The sequence below is a fragment of the Sparus aurata genome, chromosome 7 (assembly GCF_900880675.1).
Source record: "Sparus aurata chromosome 7, fSpaAur1.1, whole genome shotgun sequence".
Lineage (NCBI taxonomy): Eukaryota > Metazoa > Chordata > Actinopteri > Spariformes > Sparidae > Sparus > Sparus aurata.
In genome coordinates this window covers 4,055,905-4,081,472 of record NC_044193.1, presented here as the reverse complement: position 1 = coordinate 4,081,472, position 25,568 = coordinate 4,055,905, and the positions used below count along the sequence as shown (strand labels likewise).

Below are 25,568 nucleotides of genomic sequence, written 5' to 3'. Positions count from 1 at the left end.
TTGTTGTGTCCACAGTTTGCAAAGATATACCAGTCGACCTCCTCTTTTTGGTTGACAGCTCTGGGAGTATCGACCCTGAAGACTACAAGACGATGAAGGACTTCATGAAATCTGTGATCAGCAGGTCCATGATTGGGCGGGATGAGGTGCATGTTGGTGTCATGCAGTTCAGCTCCATCCAACAACTTGAGTTCTCGTTCAACCGCTACTACAGCAAATATGAAATACTGAGTGCCATCGACAACATGAATCAGATCGGTGGAGGCACTGAAACAGGCGCAGCCATCACAGCGCTGTCGCAGTATTTTGATCCAGACCAAGGAGGACGTCCTGACATGAGGCAGAGGCTAGTTGTGATAACAGACGGTGAATCCCAAGACGAGGTCAAGGCTCCTGCTGCAGCTCTCAGGGCAAAGGGAGTGGTGGTCTTTGCCATCGGAGTGATGGAGGCCAACACCACCCAGCTGCTGGAGATCAGTGGCTCACCAGAACGGATGTATGCTGAGAGGGACTTTGATGCTCTGAAGGACTTGGAGAGTCATGTGGCCTTTGAGCTCTGTGATCCAGAAAGAGGTAAGTGCAGAATGCACCTAATAGAATGGCACTGAGTAGAGCACATACCTCCAATAAGGCCCTACAGTGCACTTTAAACTTATCAAGCCGTACCAGGGTTCTCCCCAGAAATTTTGAGTGTAGCGGCGCACCGTCTGTTGGGGGGGTGGGGGGGGGGGTGGGGGGGGTGCGAGCGTGGAAAGGGTCGTCAACGTCAGTCCGGGGGGGGGGGGGGGAAGACACGGACGGACAGACGGTCATCAACTCCGTCAGCCGGGGGACGGACGGACGCTCATCGCCGTCAGCCGGGAGCTCCTAGCCGTCAACCGGGGGACGGACGGACAGACGCTCGTCACTGTCACGCGCGGAGTATAGCGGCGCTGACCTAGCGGTATAGCGGCGCAGCGCCGCTGTTCCACCGTCTGGGGAGAACCCTGCGTACTCTGGGGCGGCTGTAGCTCAGTGGGTAGAGCTGGTTGACTGGTGATCAGAAGATCGCTGGTTCAAATCCCAGCTCCCCAGGGCGGGACTGAGCTACATGTCGAAGTATCCTTGAGCAAGATACTGAACCCCGAAGTTGCTCCTGATGTGCAGTTGGCACCTTGTGAAGGCAGCCACTGCCATCAGTAAGGGTCCTGCGATGCGACTCGTCCAGGGTGTACCCTGGCCTACGCCCATAGAGTAAGACTGGATTTGGCCCGAGTAAGCCCCGCAACCCCTTAGGGGGGAAAAAAGCGGCAACATCCTGCGACCCTCACGGATAAGCGGAAAGAAAACGGAACGGAACGGAAAGCCATACTCTGTATCAAGTTATGGAGCATTCAGACCAAACACAAGGCGAATTACTCACACATCCAGATTACAGCATAGCCCCGATCGATCCGAACTCCACTCAGGGAACAAGCAGTTTGCTTGTCGTCTGGCCGACAGACCTGATGAGGCATGAGTACAGGCTTTCTTCAAGGCGGCATTATGATGTTGTTATTAAAATGTTTAAATGTTGAGGAGCTCTCATTTTTGAGTGTTTCATGATAATGTGATTGGTTCTTAAACTTTCCCGCACTCTCCACTGTAACCCCTTTTCTTCCTTTCATTTTTATTTCTAACCAGACTGTAAGAGGACAGAAAAAGCTGACATCATCTTCCTGGTGGACGGCTCCACAAGTATCACGCTGCAAAAGTTCAGAAGCATGCAGAAGTTTATGAAGTCTGTGGTGAGGGAAACCACAGTTGGCAAGGAACTGACCCGCTTTGGGGTCATCCTCTACTCCACCAACCCCCAATCTATTTTTACTCTGAAACATTATGATTCCAAACGACAAGTTCTCAAAGCAATAGACGCACTGAAGTCGCCGTATGGAGACACCTACACCAGCCGGGCTCTGGCCTACACTTTAGACTACTTTAATCAAGATAATGGAGGTCGGGCGGCTCTCCGGGTGCCACAGATTCTTATGGTGATCACAGATGGTGATGCGACCGACCGCAGCAGTCTGGTTGCACCATCAGTGGCACTGCGGGACAACGGGATCAGCGTCTTCAGTATCGGAGTTGAAGGAGCCAACAAGACACAGCTGGAGGTCATGGCTGGTGGCGACAAATCCAAAGTGTTCTATGTGGACAATTTCGAGGCCCTGGAATATCTGTACAAGACTGTAACTCATGTCCTCTGCAATTCCACAAAGCCAGGTAAGAGCCTCTGCGCAGCCTCTGCCATCTCGCAGTCGAGCGACATTCAAACCGATACGATAGCATCAATATCGCTATTTTTAAGACATCAAGAAGGCACGACACAACATGAAATTTTGCTCGTAGTATCACCAGGGTCTCTACACATGAACACGAGCATTGAGAACATTGTTTGTGTACACAGAGTTTACTAAAAAGAGAGTTTTGGAACAACTCACGTTAGCAGTAGCTTGTTCCTCTAGCCGTTGTCATGGCAGCCCAGACGTACTCTGGGATCGACGTGTCCAGGCTACCTCAGCTAGAAGAACAAGCTACCGCTAAGGTGAGCAGTTTCATGTTGTGTTGAGCCTTCTTAGTGTTTTAAAAATAGCGCGTTGCTCTGTGAATGGCAATAGATTTAATTATTTTTGAAAGTAATTCGGGGACTTTATTTTTCCTTACTTTTTCGTACTTCGTGTAGGTCTTAAATTTTGTTCAAAGTTGTCTTAAAAAGTCTTAAATTTGACTTGTTCAAACCTGCAGATACCCCGTTTTATCAGACTGCAGTATCTTACAGGAAGTTAGTAACTAATGTTGATCATCTTTCCAACAGCTCTGCAGGATGGAAACACTGGACTAATCAATGCAGAAATCCCCATTTTCACTGAAAAGGTGGGAGGAAACATCACACATGAGTGTTCCTTCATGTTCTCTGGAAGCAGGAAGATCTTCTGTAAGGAAGAATGTGAAGAAAAAGACATTCTTGTTGAGACAACTGGCGACAGAGCTCAGAGAGGCAGATATGGCATTAGATACGAAGTGAATGAATCATCTTCATTTCTGTTAGTGAGCATCACAAACCTGACCAAGGCTGACTCGGGGCGCTACAGATGTAGACTGGACAGAAATGTGTCTTCAAGTGCGCACAAGGACATTGAGATCAGAGTTGAAGATGGTGAGTTTGTCCTGAGACACTTGGAACTGACTTTTCAGCTTTTCACTATTGTCATCATCACACAAACAATCGATCTTAATAGAGAAGTAATCTCAACGTCAGTATTCCCTTGTATCTGTACAATCAATATCTAATTGTTTCATTGTGTCACCGCTCCAACAACTTTCCAACCTTTTCCAGCATCAGCTTCCACAGAGACACCAACACAGACGACTGCAGGTAAATGTCACATGAGAAGTCTGAAAGAAAGAGGAACATACCTTTTTATTTTGAACCAGGAAGTGTAAAACAAACCTGCTTCTTCTGCTCAAACAGCCGCAGGTGTGCAGCTGTATGTTCGTCTGACTCTGGTCGTCATCTTCATCGTATCATCAGCAGCTGTGCTGATATTCTTCAGGAGGAGGGCCAGTAAAGCTGAAGGTGAGGCGACAGAAACACAAAACATTTCTCATAAAACAAATTATTTTACCTGAATGAGCTGAATGTGTTTTTAACAGTGGATCTAATCTTCTCAGATCCTCCTCTGGAAGCTGAGTATCTTAATGTCACTGAGGTGAGTCTGAGTAAATTTGGGACATTGAGCATCATTAGTGTTTGTGAAACCAGTTGATATTAATACAAACCAAACCGTTCTTCTCCTCCTGCAGGCCAACCCAGTGCATGAGGAGCTCAGAGAGGACAGACAGAGCAGATCTCCTCCTGTAGGAATATCTGCAGGTCACAATTTGTCCTGCAGCCAGTTTGCTGAAGACAGTGTGTAAAAACTGTGGTAGGTGGACTCGGCGCCATGAGCCCGTCAGGTTCTTCTTGATCATATCTCAACCTGTAAGCTTCTGTTGTTTTGAGGAGGAAGTTCTGAATGTTTAGTGAGAAAGAGGAAGGAAAAGCTGATGCACATATTTTATCCACTTGCTTTTGTGTGAATGTATTTTTAACAGATTTGTCATCAATCAGTCTTTTTGATAATTTTATTGTGCTTTAGTCTATTTATGTTTTCCTCTGATGTAATGTCTTCTTATCATCCTTTACTGATTTTATACTATTTTTTATCTCCCTTTTTTTTGTTTCTCTCCTTTTCTGTGATGTTGCTGGTTTAAATACTGTTATTACTGCTACTGTTTTTTGTGTATTTACATTTTCTGTTCTGCCTTCTTGTTTTTACTTCACTGTAGACGAGGCTTCCTTGTGTTTGACTTGAAGCTTGAGTGTTTATTCTGTGATATTTTCTTCCCGAGTTTTTTGCTTGTCAAATCGCTTTAAGGAGCTATATATATATAAAGTTCATTTATATGCAATTATTCTCAACTCAATATGAAATCAAAGATTTGCAGATAAAGCATTGTGCTGAAGTGATGATTATGTGACAAAACAGCCCAGTTTTATTTTGTTTTTATGAAATGATGCAGGAGCCAGCCAGCCAGAGCTACAGTGTGCAGTGTGCAGTGTGTTTTTGTTGTGACCATAGTCGTGCCGGCTAATGAGTGTAGTTTGTGGGCAATAAAGCTGTTTGTGAGTTACAATTTTTGCTACAATTTCCTTGTGCCTCCTTTTTACCCCCAGTTATTATTTTATTGTGTTACTCCTTTCATCCCCTAACCATCCGGGGACGTAACAAAGATATGACCATAATTTTAGTTTAAAACCTAAAAAAATGAACATCATCAACAGAAGAAACAACAGTGTTGATGTTACATCAATTACTTCTATGTGTTGTGCTGCAGAGATGTCTACTGAAGTTAGCATGCTGAACAGTCCTGGCTCCTAATAAACACCTTGTACTGGCAAGATGCTACAGCCCCCATAGTTTCAGCTGGGACATGTGGGGAAAAAACAAGTTTGCCACAACAAACTGACTAAATGTCAAAAACAGAAATCTTATTTTTTCCGCTTTTCTGCACTAAACAGAAAACTGTCCCACTGTACAGCTTCTGAGTTCTAGTTTCTCTCTTTGACAGCACTAAAACGAGCTTAATCTCCTTGTTAACTCATTATCAAACACACTTCATTCAAACTGGACATGATCAATATAAAACTCACCAACACAGTCCTGGTTCTTCTTTACACAATAAGCTCTAATGAGGTCAAAATAAATCCTCAATTCACAGAGTAAGACGTGTAAATAATCCGGCTCTACAAGCCATTTTCACCCACTGCTGATGTCCAACTCTCTCCAGCTCCATCACCACTTCACCCGTCTCCTGTCCTCGTCTGCGGGTGTCTTCTCGTACTCAGAGTTCCAGTCCTGGTCAGAGCTGCTGTTCATCACCTCTGTATTCAAACTGACCTGTGTCAGTCACAGAGGCTGTGTTCAGTCCCAGTCTGGAGTCCAATCGTGTGAAGACTTCAGACTTCAGTCACTTAGCTTCATGGCTACCTGAAGTACTTGCTAACTGCAGCTAGTTGCTACAGTAAAGAGAATCAAGTCCAGTATAGTGAGCAGGACAGTGTCCACCGTCATCTTCAACACGTCACTGGAGACTTGTCATGTGCCAGCCTGCTTCAAAGTCTCCTCCATCATCCCCATCCCCAAAAAGCCAAAGACCACAGGACTGAATGACTACAGACCCGTTGCCCTGACTTCTGTGGTCATGAAGTCATTTGAGCGCCTTGTGTTGTCCCACCTCAAATCCCTAACCAACCCACTCCTGGACCAACTGCACTTCACCTACCGAGCCACCAGGTCTGTAGACGATGCAGTAAACATGGCCCTGCACTTCACCCTCCAGCATCTGGACTCCACAGGAACCTTTGCCAGGACCCTGTTTGTGGACTTCAGCTCTGCCAATTTGCCCATCCTTTTGGTGGCTCGGTCCGTGATTTTAGACAGAGGGCGGCAAATTGGGGGTCTGTTTTGGTCTGCCGATTTTCCGCCTCGGAAGGTACACTTACTTCCGCCTCGCCTGCTATCTAAATCCGAGGCGTCAATGTGCCGGCCCCTGCGTGAGATGGGCGTAGGTGTCAATGACCTGCGCTGTTGTGCGACCCACAGCCGGGGAATTTTAAAACCAAGAAACAGCTGATCACAGCAGTCAGTCCATCATTTATTCCGATGAGCAACTGGACAGCCACTGAGATTCAGGAGATGCTAGCGTCTCCTTGGTCTCTGTAGCTGTTTGGTTATGTTAGCTTGTTGTTGTGTTGGCAAGCTAAGACCTGTTGCTACTTTCCCTCCGCTAAGAACCCAGGTCTAAACTCCAATTGGGTGCAATGTAAAGCTCTTATTTTGAAGACAAATTCGTTGTCATTGTTCACGGCCCAACTTTGAGCATCACGTCACGTCGCATGTTTACGCCTACCCCAGAGGCGGCTTTTGTAAAAGGAGGAATATTATGCCTCCGTTTTAGAAAGACAGGCCGGCACATTGCTGTTCTTATCTTGGAGCAAATGTGCCACCTTTTCTATCTAAAAAGGGCTTTTGACTCTCGAACTCTGGCACTCAAACCCACCACTGCCCTTGAATCCTTGCATCACAATAATGCAGAATTCTTTTAACTCTTTGCACATTCCTGTACAGCTCTTCCATGTTTATTTATCTCATCTCACAATTTGTCTGTTTGTTTATATTGTATATATTATAGTCACTGTTTGTTTATTGTTTATTGTTTATTGTATTAAATGTATGCACCTTTCCCACCAAAACAAATTCCTCGTTGGTCTAAAATCCTTCTTGGCAATGAATCTGTTTCTGGTTCTGATTCTGATTCTGAAAGCAGTAGGAGGTTTTGCTGCCCCCTGTAGTTTATGAGCTGCATTTCAATTCTGGCCCTTTCCCACAAATGACACCTTTAAGAAAAAAGGACAAATATGTTTATGAAGACAGAGATTTTCTAGAAGTGTAGATTTTTGTACAAACGTATGACATGTATTGTGACTTTAAGTTCCGTACAAGCCTTACATTTGACTCTGTAGTGTAAAAAGAGTCTAATAAAGAGGGAGGAGAGTTGAGTGTGTGTGGTTTGGAGGACGGACTCATCATAAACAAGTTCCTGGTTTACCAGAGAAGAAGAAGAAGAGAGACGGTCTGAAACCACCAGAGCCTCAAACATGAAAGTCCATCAGATGTTGACCTGCATCTTCATCCTCTGTGAGTACACTCTGTTTATATATTTCATCATCTTCTGTGTTTATTGTGTCATTTTTCTTTAGTTTCTGTAGTTTGTCTGTTAGTTTTGTTGAACAGCGGACTCTTTTGTCACTTCTCATATCAGCCAGTATTTCCGTCTGTCTGCCACCTAATTTGTGGTTAAACATGATTTTCAGAGTCTGTACGAGTCACTTTAAAAGGTAATTATTTACAAATAGTTATCTCCCTGAAATCTAAAGCCAAGTTTGTTTTGTTTTAGCCGGACAATCTGCATTCAACGATTGTTCATCTTTATTTTTTTCATCACTGCTTTTGTTGTATTTGTGTGACAGTTCAAGAAGTACAGTTATTTTTGCCTCAGCCTTCCTGCTGACACTAATGAAGCTTTAACACAGGAAACTACCTCATTTCTTTAGGTGAACGAAACCGAAGTGACACCTTACAGAAATAGAGAAGTCGATGCTTCTTGCTCTTGTTAACTTGCAGCTTGCTAAATCAGTTTGGTGCCAACCTTAGGGCTGAAAAACTATTATTATTTTTCATTATTCTATTTTCATCAGATCTCCAGCAGAAGAGCTGCAGCAGTGAACTATTGTTAGCAGCCTGAGAGACAAACTGAGAACAACACACCCAAAATAATTAACAATTCCAATTTTTATATGAGACGTAGGAATTCCACTTTTAGCTTTTTCAAGATCTTTAACTTCATCTTGAGTCTTGAAATGGTAGTAAATGACATTTCATGATGCTCTGAATCTGCTGACAGAATAAAAATGGAACTAAAGTGTTTGAACTGAGCAGCTCCCAGTTTGACTCTGTGGATCTGTTAATTATCATCAAACTTAAGTATGTTACAGGAACATAGTAACTATTGACTGTTCATCTTTTAAACAGCTCTGCAGGATGGAAACACTGGACTCAACAATGCACAAACTATCATCACAGGAAAGGAAGGAAGAGACATCACACATGAGTGTTACTTCTTTTACCCTGGAAGCAGGAAGATCTTCTGTAAGGAAGGATGTGAAGAAAAAGACATTCTTGTTGAAACAACTGGTGACAGAGCTCAGAGAGGCAGATACAGCATCGAATGGAAAGAAGCAGATCATCTATTAGCTTATTCAGTTCTGTATGTGAGCATCACAAACCTGGTCAAGTCTGACTCGGGGCGCTACACATGTAGACTGGACAGATACTTGTCTCCAGATTCAGACCAGGACTTTGAGATCAGAGTTGAAGATGGTGAGTTTGAGAGTCTATGAATTAAGTGTTCACTGACAGCTGCTCAAATAACCAAGTATGTTTAGTTCAATAACTTTTTTATAGCTGCAAATTATTAATAGTTAAGTTTTCCTTCAACCATTTGTCAAATATCTGATGAACTCAGGTGAAATGGGCATAGAATGGCTCCCAGAAGACTTTGAGGTCGGATTTGAAGATGGTGAGTTTCTACTAAAAGTCTTTGAGTTAACTGTTGACTGACAGCTGCTCAGATGAACTAACATGTTTAGTCTAGTGGATTTTATTTATAACCGCATATTTATGTTCTAAATGCTCCTTCATTCATCTGTAAAATATGTGATGATCTCAAACAGTCTCACTGCAGTTGATTTGAATATTGTTGCACCAAACACAGTGATGAGCTGCATTTAGCTCTGGAATAAAAATACACTCAGTGATTTTACTGAAAAGTCCTCATCAGGATTTGTTTTCTGTCTTTACAATCCAAAGCAAGCTATTATTTTTTTTTGGTTTCATGCCTCAATTAATGTTGAAATCTACCCAGACTCTCCCACCTCCTCCAACATCAGCTGCAAGTTAAAATCACCTGCAATGTTCCGGATAAACTGTCTGAAAGAAAGATTGAGGGTTTTTAATGTTTTTCTGCTTGTTTTTATTTAGCTTTGTTTTTGTATATTTAGTCAATGTTACTTTTGGTTTCCACATGAATGGACCCTCAGGTCTCACATGGTCCTGGATGTCAGTTATGAGACTCCCAGACACATTTTATAATGAACCAAAGTGTTTAATATAATTGTACTGTGCTGCTCAAACAGCCACAGGTGTGCAGCTGTATGTTCGTCTGACTCTGGTCGTCATCTTCATCGTATCATCAGCAGCTGTGCTGATATTCTGCAGGAGGAGGGCCAGTAAAGCTGAAGGTGAGGCGACAGAAACACAAAACATTTCTCACAAAACAAATTATTTTACCTGAATGAAATGAGGTGAATGTGTTTTTAACAGTGGATCTAATCTTCTCAACTGGATGTTTTTCAGATCCTCCTGTGGAAGCTGAGCTTGTTAAAGACACTGAGGTGAGACTGAGTAAATTTGGGACATTGAGCATCATTAGTGTTTGTGAAACCAGCTGATATTAATACAAACCAAACCCCTCTTCTCCTCCTGCAGGCCAACCCAGTGTACGAGGAGCTCAGAGAGGACAGACAGAGCAGATCTCCTCCTGTAGGAATATCTGCAGGTCACAATTTGTCCTGCAGCCAGTTCGCTGAAGACAGTGTGTAAAAACTGTGGTAGGTGGACTCAGCGCCACGAGCCCGTCAGGTTCTTCTTGATCATATCTCAACCTGTAAGCTTCTGTTGTTTTGAGGAGGAAGTCCTGAATGTTTAGTGAGAAAGACGATCGAAAAGCTGATGCACATATTTTGTCGACTTGCTTTTATGTGAAGTTATTGTTTGATTTGTCATCAATCAGTGTTTTTAATCTGTTTACTGTGCTGTAGTCTGTTTTTCTGTTTTAAATTCCTCTGATATAATGTTGCCTTCTTCTTGATTGAGTTATTCCATATGTTTATCACCTTTTTTTTTTGTTTCTTTTCTTTTCTGTGATGTTGCTGGTTTATATACTTTTATTCCTGTTACATGTTCTGTCATCTTGTTTTTCCTTCACTGTAGACGAGGCTTCTTTTGTGTTTGACTTGACGGTTGAGTGTTTATTCTGTGATATTGTCTTCTCAAGTTTCTCATTTGTCAAATCACTCATACTCCGTTTTTACAGGAGCTATATATATATAAAGTCCATTAATATACAGTCATTCTCAACTCAGTATTAAATGATAGATTTGCAGATACAGCACTGTGCTGAATTGATGATTATGTGACGAAACAGGCCAGTTCTATTTAGTTTTTATCAAATGATTTTACTGTGTGACCTCTTTTTCCAGCAGGGGAGACAAAGTAAATATATAGGTTTAAAAGTATTTTCAAATATAAGCCTGTTTACCTTGTGAATTGTATAATGGAGACAAAAATATGTTGATGTTGAAAAGTTCATCCTCTTGTAAGAATACAGAATAAAAACAAAATAATCAGTGTGGTCATCCTATTTTATTCTACTGGAGCACAAAAAACTAACCACAATGTATTTCAAGTAGATTTTTATTGGAAACAGGTTAAACTAGCAGGTTTTCCTCTTGTTTTAAAGGAGCAATCTGTAAGGCACGACCATATTTTTTGTTTAAAACATCACAAAATGAACTTACATCATCAACAGAAGAAACAACAGTGTTGATGTTACATCAATTACTTATATGTGTTGTGTTGCAGAGATGTCTACTGAAGTTAGCGTGCTGAACAGTCCTGTCTCCTAATAAACACCTTGTACCGGCAAGATGCTACAGCCCCCATAGTTTCAGCTGGGACATGCGGGAAGAAAGCAAGTTCACCAGATTGATTTACCGTACAGCTTCTGAGTTCTAGTTTCTCCCTTTGACAGCGCTAAGACGAGCTTAATCTCCTTGTTAACTCATTATCAAACACACTTCATTCAAACTGGACATGATCAATTTAAACTCACCAACACAGTCCTGGTTCTTCTTTACACAGTCAGCTCTAATGAGGTCAAAATAAATCCTCAATTCACAGAGTAAGACGTGTAAATAATCCGGCTCTACAAGCCATTTTCACCTGCTGCTGATGTCCAACTCTCTCCAGCTCCATCACCACTTCACCCGTCTTCTGTCCTCGTCTGCGAGTTTCTTCTCGTCCTCAGAGTTCCAGTCGTGGTCAGAGCTGCTGTTCATCACCTCTGTCTTCAAACTGACCTGTGTCAGTCACAGAGGCTGTGTTCAGTCCCAGTCTGGAGTCCAATCATGTGAAGACTTCAGACTTCAGTCACTGAGCTCCACGGCTACCTGAAGTACTTGCTGACTGCAGCTAGTTGCTACAGTAAAGAGAATCAAGTCCAGTATAGTGAGCAGCAGTAGGAGGTTTTGCTGCCCCCTGTAGTTTATGAGCTGCCTTTTAATTCTGGCCATCTCCTACAAACAACCTTTAAGAAAAAAAGACACTCAATAATGAACAAATATGATGATGAAGACAGAGATTTTCTAGAAGTGTAGACTTACTGTAGTCCATTTTTTGTGTTTTTGTACAAACATATGACATGTAGTGTCACTTTAAGTTCTGAACAAGCCTTACATTTGACTCTGTAGTGTAAAAAAAGTCTAATAAAGAGGGAGGAGAGTTGAGTGTGTGTGGTTTGGAGGACGGACTCATCATAAACAAGTTCCTGGTTTACCAGAGAAGAAGAAGAGAGACGGTCTGAAACCACCAGAGCCTCAAACATGAAAGTCCATCAGATGTTGATCTGCATCTTCATCCTCTGTGAGTACACTCTGTTTATATATTTCATCATCTTCTGTGTTTATTGTGTCATTTTTCTTTAGTTTCTGTAGTTTGTCAGTTAGTTTTGTTGAACAGTGGACTCTTTTGTCACTTCTCCTATAGAACAGTATTTCTGTCTGTCTGCCACCTAATTTGTTGGTTCCTGTGGTTAAACATGATCTTCAGAGTCTGGTATGAGTCACTTTAAAAAGGTAGTTATTTACAAAAATCACCTCCCTGAAATCTAAAGACAAGTTCGTTTTTATTTCGCCCGACAATCTGCATTCAGCGATTTGTTCGTCTGTACTTGTTTTATCGTTACTTTTGTTGTATTTGTGTGACAGTTCAAGAAGTAGTTATTTTTTGCTTCAGCCTGCCTGCTGACACTGATCAAGTCCTATAACACAGGAAACCTCATTTCTTTATCAGAAAGAAACAGAAGTGACATCTTAGAGAAATAGAGAAGTCGATGCTTCTTGCTCTTGTTATCTTGCAGTTTGTTAAATCACTGTGGTTCCAACCTCAGAGCTAAAGAACAATTGTTATCTTTCATTATTCTATGTTGATCAAATCTCCAACAATAGAGCTGCAGCAGTGAACTGTTGTCAGCAGCCTGAGAGACAAACTGAGAACAACACCACCTAAATAATTAACAATTAAAATGTTTACATAAGAAATGGGAATTCCACTTTTCAGCTTTTCAGGATCTTTAACTTCATCTTGAGTCTTTTTCTGCAGAAGGTTTGTTCCATTGTTCACAAATTCAAGTAATTGCGTAAAAAATATGTAAAGCTGAATAAATTACACAAATTTGGATCAATTAAAATGATCAGTTATTACAGTTTTTATTGATTGCTTTGACCTGCTTAAACAAACTGGGATCCACTTGGTTTTCATCATCATTGTCTCAGCAGAGCACAAGACACCTCTTGCAAATGTGTTAACCCTTTCTCATTGAATTGACACATTTTCCCCACCCTTTTGCAGAACAGTTAACACGGATGTCATTCAAGCAGTCCAAACTCCATTGTTTTAGCTATGGTAACCAAACAGAAACCATCTGTTCCTAACTATTAGAAACTACCTACATCAGTATGAAATCACTAAAGCACCTGTTTGACACTCCTAAACACAAATCTTCAATGAGCAATCAGTCTGCAGGCCTTAAAAAGTGCAGCGGCCGTGTTGTTCTTTGCCAACATGGATCGAAGAGGTCTAAGGCAGATGAGAGTGAGAAATAGGTGCAGAGGAATGTCAAGGTTGGATGGCATGCAAGAAGATTTTTCCCTTGGTTCATTGCAAGAGAGGATAATGAATGTGATGTGGATGAGGCCATGTGGCCCCATCGTCAAGACAGAAGAGACTGAGTATCAATAGTGGCTATTTCTTATACTCTACAGTAATAGATTTGTATACTTTATATATTATATTATATTATATTTTATATCTTTAACTTCTTTTCTATGTTTTAAAACAGGTCAGTTGTTCAGGAAAATGCTTGCTGTGAAGCTGCAGAAATGTTTTGTGAACTATGAGACTACCAGCTTTCTTAATTTCTTATACTCTAAGAGATTTTATTTTGTATTTTGTGTAATATTTACAGTATTTCAGTTTTCAGCCACAGTTCGAAAAAAAGAATCAATGGAATCAAAAAATGCATCAAAGCATTTCTGATTCTGGATTCAATTCTTTGCAAGAAGGCAAATTTGACAAAAAATGGCACTGGCATGAAAGCTATGTAGAGTAATAGGCCACAACGACAAGCAATGGTGCACTGATTTGCACTGAGTGCTGTATTTTGTATTTTGTTGTCCACTGTGTAATGGTTGATTGGAAGAGCTCATACACTTGTTTGCAAGTTGTGTTGTTTGAAGGCAAAATTAGCTTTTGTTGCATATTTTAAATGTTTTGGCACGGTTAGAGCCTTTTGCAAACAAAATGAGTCATTTTGACCTGAGTGCCACTGTTTCGGCCTGTGTGTTAACTGTTTTGAAAATGTGGAGTTTGAGTTGACTGCTGCATCAAAGCAATCAATAAAAACTGTAGTAACAGCGATCTGATTGTATCAAGGAAAAACAGAAACAAAAGAAAAAGACGCAGCTGAGCAGGTTTATGTTGACTTGAAGACAACAACAAGTCTTAAATGTCACATTTACAGTTTCTGTGATTGGTGTGAAAAGTAAAACATGAACTGCTCTCAGTAACAACTTCTGTGTCTCTGATACTGATTATTTAATAAAAACCAATCAGCTGACCTGAACACAAAGTCAGACTGAGTGACTGAAGATTCAGTCTGATTATCAGACAGTCTGGTCCAATCTGAATGAATGATTCTTCACACTGAAGCTGAAGTCTGAAGTTCAGATGTGTTTAGTTGAATCTGTCAAATACTTTTTACATTAGCACAGTTTTTCTTTCTGTCTCTGTCAATAATAAAGATGCATCACAGTTAATCAAAGTGAATGAAATGGTAGTAAATGACATTTCATAATACTCTGAATCTGCTGACAGAATAAACATGGAACTAAAGTGTTTGAACTGAGCAGCTCCCAGTTTGACTCTGTGGATCTGTTAATTATCATCAAACTTAAGTTTGTTACAGGAACATAGTAACTATTGACTGTTCATCTTTTCAACAGCTCTGCAGGATGGAAACACTGGACTCAACAATGCAGAAACTATTATTACAGTAATGGAAGGAGGAAACATCACACATGAGTGTTACTTCTCCTTCACTTTCTTTGACAGATGGAAGATCTTCTGTAAGGAAGAATGTGAAGAACAAGACATTCGTGTTAAAACAACTGACAACAGAGCTCAGAGAGGCAGATACAGCATCAAATATGACGGAACGGGTGGATTATCAGCAGTTCTGTATGTGAGCATCACAAACCTGACCAAGTCTGACTCGGGGCGCTACACATGTAGAGTGGACAGAGGTTATTTCTCAAAAGAGTACTTTGAGATCAGAGTTGAAGATGGTGAGTTTCTACTGAGAGTCTTTGAATCAACTGTTCACTGTCAGCTGCTGCTGATTTAAATATACCAACATGTTTATTTAATTAATTTATTTATTTTAATTCATAGCTGCAAATTTTCTGATTAAATCTCCTTCATCATCATCTCAAACTGTCTCAGAGAAGGTTTGCAGAGAATAAATGATTAACATCAGATTGTTTTATTGTGACTTTCATATTTTACAGCTCCGATCACAGAACCAATCCACCCCCTCACTACTCGTCCACCATCAGTCCCGTCAACATCCACACCAACAACAACACACAGAACTGCAGGTCCAGGTACATTTACATAAGTCAACAAGAGTTTGTGTTTGTAAGTGTAAATACATGCACACTCTGCAAACACCTGAATGAGTAGTCTTCTCTGTGTGGAACATGATGGTTAACCTTTTTTTGTTAGAAAGTGTTGATTTATTATATCATTTTACAGCTGATGTCAGTATTGAAAAATGACAAGGTATTCTCTTAAACATGGACTTTGAGATCAGAGTTGAAGATGGTGAGTTTGAGAGTCTATGAATTAAATGTTGACTGACAGCTGCTCAAATAACCAAGTATGTTTAGTCTAATAGTTTTATTCATAGCTGCATATTTTCATCGTTTACACTTACGAGTTTTCCTTCATTCATCTGTAAAATATCTGATGAACTCAAACTGTCTCACTGCAGTTGACTTGAATATCGTTGCACCAAACACAGTGATGACCTGCATTTAACTCTGGAATAAAAATATACTCAGTGATTTTAATGAAATGTCATCGTCAGGATTTGTTTTGTGTCTTTACAATCCAACGCAATCTACGTTGTTTTTTTGGTTTCACAACTCCATTAATGTTGAAACAAACCTGGACTCTCCCACCTCCTCCAACATCAGTCACATCAGCCTCCACACAAACACCATCAGCTGCAGGTAAAAGGTTAACTTTAGTCAGTGTTACTTTTGGTTTCCACAAGAACTTGGAGGTCAGTTCTGCAGACTCTGAAACTCATTTTATAATGAACCAAAGTGTTTAATATAATTGTACTGTGCTGCTCAAACAGCCACAGGTGTGCAGCTGTATGTTCGTCTGACTCTGGTCGTCATCTTCATCGTATCATCAGCAGCTGTGCTGATATTCTGCAGGAGGAGGGCCAGTAAAGCTGAAGGTGAGGCGACAGAAACACAAAACATTTCTCACAAAACAAATTATTTTCCCTGAATGAAATGAGCTGAATGTGTTTTTAACAGTGGATCTAATCTTCTCAACTGGATGTTTTTCAGATCCTCCTGTGGAAGCTGAGCTTGTTAAAGTCACTGAGGTGAGACTGAGTACATTTGGGACATTGAGCATCATTAGTGTTTGTGAAACCAGCTGATATTAATACAAACCAAACCCCTCTTCTCCTCCTGCAGGCCAACACAGTGTACGAGGAGCTCAGAGAGGACAGACGGAGCAGATCTCCTCCTGTAGGAATATCTACAGTTTACAATTTGCCCTGCAGCCAGTTCGCTGAAGACAGTGTGTAAAAACTGTGGTAGGTGGACTCAGCACCACGAGCCCGTCAGGTTCTTCTTGATCATATCTCAATCTGTAAGCTTCTGATGTTTTGAGGAGGAAGTTCTGAATGTTTAGTGAGAAAGAGGAAGGAAAAGCTGATGCACATATTGTATCAGCTTGCTTTTATCAGAAGTCACTTTTTTTAAACTGATTTGTCATCAGTCGGTCTTTTTAATCCGTTTACTGAGCTTTAGTCTATTTATCTGTTTTAAATTCCTGTGAGGTAATGTTGCCGTCTTCTTAATTTTTATTATTCCATATTTTTATCTCCATTTTTTAGTTTCTTTCTATTCTGTAATGATTTATTCCTGTTAAATACTCATGCTGTTCTTTTTTGTTTTTACATTTTCTGTTCTGAATTCTTGTTTTTACTTCACTGTAGACGAGGCTTCTTTGTGTTTGACTTGAAGCTTGAGCGTTTATTCTGTGATATTGTCTTCCCGAGTTCATTCTCATTCTCAACTCAATATTAAATGATACATTTGCAGATACAGCACTGTGCTGAATTGATGATTATGTGACGAAACAGGCCAGTTTTATTTTATTTTTAACGAACAATTTTACTGTGTGACCTCTTGTACCAGCAGGGGAGACAAAGTAAATAAATAGGTGTTAATTGTATAGCGGAGACAAAAATATGTAGATGTTGAAAAGTTCATCTTCTTGTCAAAATAAAGAATGAAAAAAGGTTTTCCAACAGAAGGAAACATTAAATCATCAGTCTGTGTTGTCGTCCTGTTTTATTCTACTGGAGCACAAAAATAACTACAACAGAATTCAAGTAGATTTTTATTGGAAAGAGGTTACACTGGCAGATTTTCCTCTTGTTTTAAAGGAGCAATCTGTAAGGCACGACCATATTTTTAGTTTGAAACATCATAAAATGACCTTACAAAATCAACAGAAAAAACAACAGTGTTGATGTTACATCAATTACTTCTGTGTGTTGTGTTGCAGAGATGTCTACTGAAGTTAGCATGCTGTGCTATGCTATGCTTGTACTGGCAAGATGAGCAGCTCCCATAGTTTCAGCTGGGACATGTGGGAAAAAAAACGTTTGCCACAACAAACTGACTAAATATCAAGAACAGAAATCTTTATTTATTTATTTTTTCTTGCTTTTCTTCACTAAACAGAAAAATGTCCTACCGTACAGCTTCTGAGTTCTAGTTTCTCTCTTTGACAGCACTAAGACGAGCTTAATCACCTTGTTAACTCATTATCAAACACTCTTCATTCAAACTGGACATGAACAATATAAAACTCACCAACACAGTCCTGGTTCTTCTTTACACAGTCAGCTCTAATGATGTCAAAATAAATCCTCAATTCACAGAGTAACACGTGAAAATAATCTGGCTCTACAAGCCATTTTCACCTGCTGCTGATGTCCAACTCTCTCCAGCTCCATCACCACTTCACCCGTCTCCTGTCCTCGTCTGCGGGTGTCATCTCGTCCTCAGAGTTCCAGTCGTGGTCAGAGCTGCTGTTCATCACCTCTGTATTCAAACTGACCTGTGTCAGTCACAGAGGCTGTGTTCAGTCCCAGTCTGGAGTCCAATCATGTGAAGACTTCAGACTTCAGTCACTTAGCACCACGGCTACCTGAAGTACTTGCTAACTGCAGCTAGTTTCTACAGTAAAGAGAAGCAAGTCCAGTATAGTGAGCAGGACAGTGTTCACGGACATCTTCAACATATCACTGGAGACTTGTCATGTGCCAGCCTGCTTTAAAGTCTCCACCATCATCCCCATCCCCAAAAAGCCAAAGACCACAGGACTGAATGACTACAGACCCGTTGCCCTGACTTCTGTGGTCATGAAGTCATTTGAGCGCCTTGTGCTGTCCCACCTCAAATCCCTAACCAACCCACTCCTGGACCCACTGCAGTTCACCTACCGAGCCACCAGGTCTGTAGACGATGCAGTAAACATGGCCCTGCACTTCACCCTCTAGCATCTGGACTCCCCAGGAACCTTTGCCAGGACCCTGTTTGTGGACTTCAGCTCTGCATTCAACACCATCCTCCCGGCTCTGCTCCAGGACAAGTTCTCCCAGCTCCACGTGCCTGACTCCACCTGCAGGTGGATCACAGACTTCCTGTCTGACAGGAAGCAGCACGTGAAGCCGGGGAAACATGTCTCAGAATCTTAGACCATCAGCACCAGATCACCCCAAAGCTGCGTTCTTTCTCCCCTGCCCTTCTGTCTGTACACCAACGGTTGCACTCCCAGTCAGTCCATCAAGCTCCAGAAGTTTACCACGCTCACTGAGTTCATCTCTGGTGGGGATGAGTCGCCTACAGGTTGGAGATTGACCATCTGGTGACCTGGTGCAGCCAGAACAACCTGGAGCTTAATACTTTAAAGACAGTGGAGAGAGTATTGACTTCAGGAAGAACCCTGCCCCATCCACCTTCGTCATCCTGTGTGGCTCCCCGGTCGACTCTGTGGAGACCTGCTGCTTCCTGGGCACCATCATCACCCAGGACCTAAAATGGAAGCTGAACATCAGATCCCTCACCAAGAGAGCACAACAGAGGATGTTCTTCCTGCGGCAGCGGAAGAAGTTCAACCTGCCAAAGACGATGATGGTGCACTTCTACACTGCCATCATGGAGTCCATCCTCACCTCCTCCATCACCATCTGGTATGCTGCTGCCACTGCTAAGGACAAGAGCAGACTGCAGCATATCATACGCTCTGCTGAGAAGGTGATTGGCTGCAACCTTCCATCCTTTCAGGACCTGCACAGCTCCAGGGCTCTGAGGCGTGCAGACAGGATTGTGGCGACCCCTCCCATCCCGGTCACAGACTTTTTTGTCCCTCTCTCCTCTGACAGGAGGCTGCGGTCCATCAGGACCAAAACCTCCCACCACATGAATAGTTTCTTCCCCTCTGCAGTTGGGATCCTTAACAAGTCTTGGGACCCCGGCCCCCGCTGACACTGACACTAGCCGTTTTTAGACAGGGCACCAAGCCGCCAATTTGCCCGTCCTTTTGGTGGCTCGGTCCGTGATTTTAGACAGAGGGCGGCAAATTGGGGGTCTGTTTTGGTCTGCCGATTTTCCGCCTCGGAAGGTACACTTACTTCCGCCTCGCCTGCTATCTAAATCCGAGGCGTCAATGTGCCGGCCCCTGCGTGAGATGGGTGGAGGTGTCAATGACCTGCACTGTTGTGCGACCCACAGCCGGGGAGTTTTAAAGCCAAGAAACAGCTGATCACAGCAGTCAGTCCATCATTTCTTCCGATGAGCAACTGGACAGCCACTGAGATTCAGGAGATGCTAGCGTCTTCTCGGTCTCTGTAGCTGTTTGGTTGTGTTAGCTTGTTGTTGTGTCAGCAAGCTAAGACCTGTCGCTACTTTCCCCCCGCTAAGAACCCAGGTCTAAACTCCAATTGGGTGCAATGTAAAGCTCTTATTTTGAAGACAAATTCGTTGTCATTGTTCACGGCCCAACTTTGAGCATCATGTCACATCACATGTTTACGCCTACCTCAGAGGCGGCTTTTGGAAAAGGAGGAATATTATGCCTCCGTTTTAGAAAGACATTGCCGTCCTTACCTTGGAGCAAATGTGCCACCTTTTCTATCTAAAAAGGGCTTTTGACTCTCGAACTCTGGCACTCAAACCCACCACTGCCCTAGAATCCTTGCATCACAATAATGCAGAATTCTTTTAACTCTTTGCACATTCCTGTACAGCTCTTCCATGTTTATTTATCTCATCTCACAATTTGTCTGTTTGTTTATATTGTATATATTATAGTCACTGTTTGTTTATTGTTTATTGTTTATTGTATTAAATGTATGCACCTTCCCCACCAAAACAAATTCCTCGTTGGTGTAAAATCTTTCTTAGCAATGAATCTGTTTCTGGTTCTGATTCTGATTCTGAAAGCAGTAGGAGGTTTTGCTGCCCCCTGTAGTTTATGAGCTGCATTTCAATTCTGGCCCTTTCCCACAAATGACACCTTTAAGAAAAAAGGACAAATATGTTTATGAAGACAGAGATTTTCTAGAAGTGTAGATTTTTGTACAAACGTATGACATGTAGTGTGACTTTAAGTTCTGAACAAGCCTTACATTTGACTCTGTAGTGTAAAAAGAGTCTAATAAAGAGGGAGGAGAGTTGAGTGTGTGTGGTTTGGAGGACGGACTCATCATAAACAAGTTCCTGGTTTACCAGAGAAGAAGAAGAAGAGAGACGGTCTGAAACCACCAGAGCCTCAAACATGAAAGTCCATCAGATGTTGACCTGCATCTTCATCCTCTGTGAGTACACTCTGTTTATATATTTCATCATCTTCTGTGTTCATGATGTAATTTTTCTTTAGTTTCTGTAGTTTGTCAGTTAGTTTTGTTGAACAGTGGACTCTTTTGTCACTTCTCATATCAGCCAGTATTTCCGTCTGTCTGCCACCTAATTTGTGGTTAAACATGATTTTCAGAGTCTGTACGAGTCACTTTAAAAGGTAATTATTTACAAATAGTTATCTCCCTGAAATTTAAAGACAAGTTTGTTTTGTTTTAGCTGGACAATTTGCATTCAACGATTGTTCATCTTTATTTTTTTCATCACTGCTTTTGTTGTATTTGTGTGACAGTTCAAGAAGTACAGTTATTTTTGCCTCAGCCTTCCTGCTGACACTAATGAAGCTTTAACACAGGAAACTATCTCATTTCTTTAGGTGAACGAAACCGAAGTGACACCTTACAGAAATAGAGAAGTCGATGCTTCTTGCTCTTGTTAACTTGCAGCTTGCTAAATCAGTTTGGTGCCAACCTTAGGGCTGAAAAACAATTATTATTTTTCATTATTCTATTTTCATCAGATCTCCAGCAGAAGAGCTGCAGCAGTGAACTATTGTTAGCAGCCTGAGAGACAAACTGAGAACAACACACCCAAAATAATTAACAATTCCAATTTTTATATGAGACGTAGGAATTCCACTTTTAGCTTTTTCAAGATCTTTAACTTCATCTTGAGTCTTGAAATGGTAGTAAATGACATTTCATGATGCTCTGAATCTGCTGACAGAATAAAAATGGAACTAAAGTGTTTGAACTGAGCAGCTCCCAGTTTGACTCTGTGGATCTGTTAATTATCATCAAACTTAAGTATGTTACAGGAACATAGTAACTATTGACTGTTCATCTTTTAAACAGCTCTGCAGGATGGAAACACTGGACTCATCAGTGCACAAACTATCATCACAGGAAAGGAAGGAAGAGACATCACACATATGTGTCTAATCTTGTTCTCTGGAAGCAGGAAGATCTTCTGTAAGGAAGGATGTGAAGGAAACGACACTCTTGTTGAAACAACTGGTGACAGAGCTCAGAGAGGCAGATACAGCATCGAATGGAAAGGATATGCCTTATATGTCGATGATGAATTATATCTGTCATTTCTGTATGTGAGCATCAGTAACCTGACCAAGTCTGACTCGGGGCGCTACACATGTAGAATGGACAGATAATTGTTTCCAGATTCAGACCAGGACTTTGAGATCAGAGTTGAAGATGGTGAGTTTGAGAGTCTATGAATTAAGTGTTCACTGACAGCTGCTCAAATAACCAAGTATGTTTAGTTCATTAACTTTTTTATAGCTGCAAATTATTAATACTTAAGTTTTCCTTCAACCATTTGTCAAATATCTGATGAACTCAGGTGAAATGGGCATAGAATGGCTCCCAGAAGACTTTGAGGTCGGATTTGAAGATGGTGAGTTTCTACTAAGAGTCTTTGAGTTCACTGTTCACTTAAAGCTGCTCAGATGAACTAACATGTTTAGTCTAGTGGATTTTATTTATAGCCGCATATTTATGTTCTAAATGCTCCTTCATTCATCTGTAAAATATGTGATGATCTCAAACAGTCTCACTGCAGTTGATTTGAATATTGTTGCACCAAACACAGTGATAACCTGCATTTAGCTCTGGAATAAAAATACACTCAGTGATTTTACTGAAAAGTCATCGTCAGGATTTGTTTTCTGTCTTTACAATCCAAAGCAAGCTATTATATTTTTTTGGTTTCATGCCTCAATTAATGTTGAAATCTACCCAGACTCTCCCACCTCCTCCAACATCAGCTGCAAGTTAAAATCACCTGCAATGTTCCGGATAAACTGTCTGAAAGAAAGATTGAGGGTTTTTAATATTTTTCTGCTTGTTTTTATTTAGCTTTGTTTTTGTATGTTTAGTCAATGTTACTTTTGGTTTCCACATGAATGGACCCTCAGGTCTCACATGGACCTGGAGGTCAGTTGTGAGACTACCAGACACATTTTATAATGAACCAAAGTGATTAATATAATTGTACTGTGCTGCTCAAACAGCCGCAGGTGTGCAGCTGTATGTTCGTCTGACTCTGGTCGTCATCTTCATCGTATCATCAGCAGCTGTGCTGATATTCTGCAGGAGGAGGGCCAGTAAAGCTGAAGGTGAGGCGACAGAAACACAAAACAAATTATTTTCCCTGAATGAAATGAGCTGAATGTGTTTTTAACAGTGGATCTAATCTTCTCAACTGGATGTTTTTCAGATCCTCCTGTGGAAGCTGATTATGTTAATGTCACTGAGGTGAGACTGAGTAAATTTGGGACATTGAGCATCATTAGTGTTTGTGAAACCAGCTGATATTAATACAAACCAAACCCCTCTTCTCCTCCTGCAGGCCAACCCAGTGTACGAGGAGCTCAGAGAGGACAGACAGAGCAGATCTCCTCCTGTAGGAATATCTGCAGGTCACAATTTGTCCTGCAGCCAGTTTGCTGAAGACAGTGTGTAAAAACTGTGGTAGGTGGACTCGGTGCCACAAGCCCGTCAGGTTCTTCTTGATCATATCTCAACCTGTAAGCTTCTGTGGTTTTGAGGAGGAAGTTCTGAATGTTTAGTGTGAAAGAGGAAGGAAAAGCTGATGCACATATTTTATTTACTTGCTTTTATGTGAAGTCACTGTTTTTAAACTGATTTGTCATCAATCAGTGTTTTTAATCTGTTTACTGAGCTTTAGTCTATTGATCTGTTCTAAATTCCTCTGATGTAATGTTGCCTTCTTATTGGCCTTCATTGATTTTTATTTTATTTTATTTATCTCCATTTTTTGTTTCTTTCCTTTTCTGTGATGTTGCTGGTTTAAATACTTTCATTCCTGTTAAGTACTCATGTTGATTTTTTGTGTTTTTACATTTTTTATTCTGCCTTCTTGTTTTTCCTTCACTGTAGACAAGGCTTCCTTGTGTTTGACTTGAAGCTTGAGTGTTTATTCTGTGATATTGTTTTCCTGAATTTCTTGCTTGTTAAATCACTTTAACTCTGTTTTTAAAGGAGCTATATATATAAAGTTCATTTACATGCAATTATTATCAACTCAATATTAAACCATAGATTTGCAGATGAAGCACTGTGCTGAAATGATGATTATGTGACAAAACAGGCCAGTTTATTTTGTCTTTATGAAATGATTTTACAGTGTGACCTCTTTTTCCAGCAGGGGAGACAAAGTCAACATACAGGTATAAAAAGTATGTTTAAATATCAGCATGTTTACCCTGTGAATTGTATAGCAGAGACAAAAATATGTTGATATTGAAAAGTTCATCCTCCTGTAAAAATACTGCATTAAAAAAAAGGTTTTCCAACAGAAGGAAGCATTAAATCATCAGCCTGTGTTGTCATCCTGTTTTATTCTACTGGAGCACAAAAAGTAACCACAACAGAATTCAAGTAGATACTACTGACACTGACTCTTGCTCTCTGGCACTCAAACCCACCACTTCTCTTGAATCCTTGCATCACAATAATGCAGAATTTGTACATTTTTATAACTTTTAACTTCTATAACTTTGAACTTTTTGCACATTCCTGTACAGCTCTTCCATCTTTATTTATCTCATCTCACACTTCATGTGTCTGTTTGTTTATATTGTATATATCATAGTCACTGTTTGTTTATTGTTTATTGTCTTAAATATATGCAACTTCCCCACCAAGATAATTCCTAAAATCTGTTAATGGTTCTGATTCTTTCTGATTCTGAAAGCAGTAGAAGGTTTTGCTGCCCCCTGTAGTTTATGAGCTGCCTTTTAACTCTGGCCCTCTCCTACAAATGACACCTTTAAAGGATAACTTCGTCGATTTCAACATGCAGCTTTATCGCTCAAGCTACCCTTGACTTGCCAGTACCGAAAACGTGAACACTTTTGGTCCACCTCTTACAGGGCTCCTTGAACGGAGAGTTAGCATTGACAGCTAACAGCATGGGGTCAGAACTTTACACTGTGTTTTAAGCGTCTTAACATGCTCCAAATCTCACCGCAAAAGTTATGCAACATCAGCAGACACCTTACAACACAGCACTGTAGCGTTTAGGACTCACAATAAATAAAGAAGTGGTTAAAACAGTGTGTTTGTGCAAGCAGCTACTTACCGTTTGTTGACATCCCTGTCGTCCGGTAGACCAAACTAGTCGATCTGTCGAGCGTGCGCTTACTCCCTCACTGGCAGCAACGGAAACTTGAATTTTGCAGACAGAAACGTATTCCAGCATTTTCGTTTTTCTTGTTCATAACGTACATGTTCATGTTACAGCCTGTCGTGAGCCATTAGCCTTACAATAGCCTGTTATGAGTCTATTCGCTCTGCACGGAGAGCTAGCTTGTCTGCTCATGCTAATGGTTCTTGCAGAGAGGAGAGCAGAGCAGAGAGTCCGTGATGATCGAAGCAGCACTAGTTACTGACAATGGCACGAGCTAGTGCAATGCCCAATTGTGGCAATAGAATGAAGAAATATAAGAATAATGGCTGGTCGTCCTTCAAATAGACTTGCAAACTCCATTTAAACTCTGTGCGGGTGACACACTGTGCGCTATCCTGGGACACATTAGGCTGTATGATGTCCCACTCCTTACAGCATAGGCTTTCCTCTTCTGTAGCCATTTGGACACAACATCCACAAGAGCACCATCAGGTTGCCGATGTCCTTGGCCGTGAAGCCGCCTCTGCCTGTTCCGCTCTCGGCGCCTTTCTCTCCGCTCTCTCGTTCTCTAGTGCAAGTAACTCCTCATCTGTGTACTTTGGTTCGAACAAATATGGTCTACCATCGAATTCAAAATGTTCGT

General features: G+C 41.2%; 1 protein-coding gene across 1 annotated transcript in view; it reads left to right on the top strand.

Annotated features, from left to right (window-relative positions):
* LOC115584710 (collagen alpha-6(VI) chain-like) overlaps positions 1 to 25,568 on the top strand; it is a 100,060-nt gene that overhangs the window by 19,137 nt on the left and 55,355 nt on the right. The window contains exons 7-8 of the mRNA XM_030422317.1: positions 16 to 573; positions 1,663 to 2,241. Of these exons, the coding sequence (XP_030278177.1) occupies positions 16 to 573; positions 1,663 to 2,241 (1,137 nt within the window). The remainder of the gene's footprint in view (positions 1 to 15; positions 574 to 1,662; positions 2,242 to 25,568) is intronic.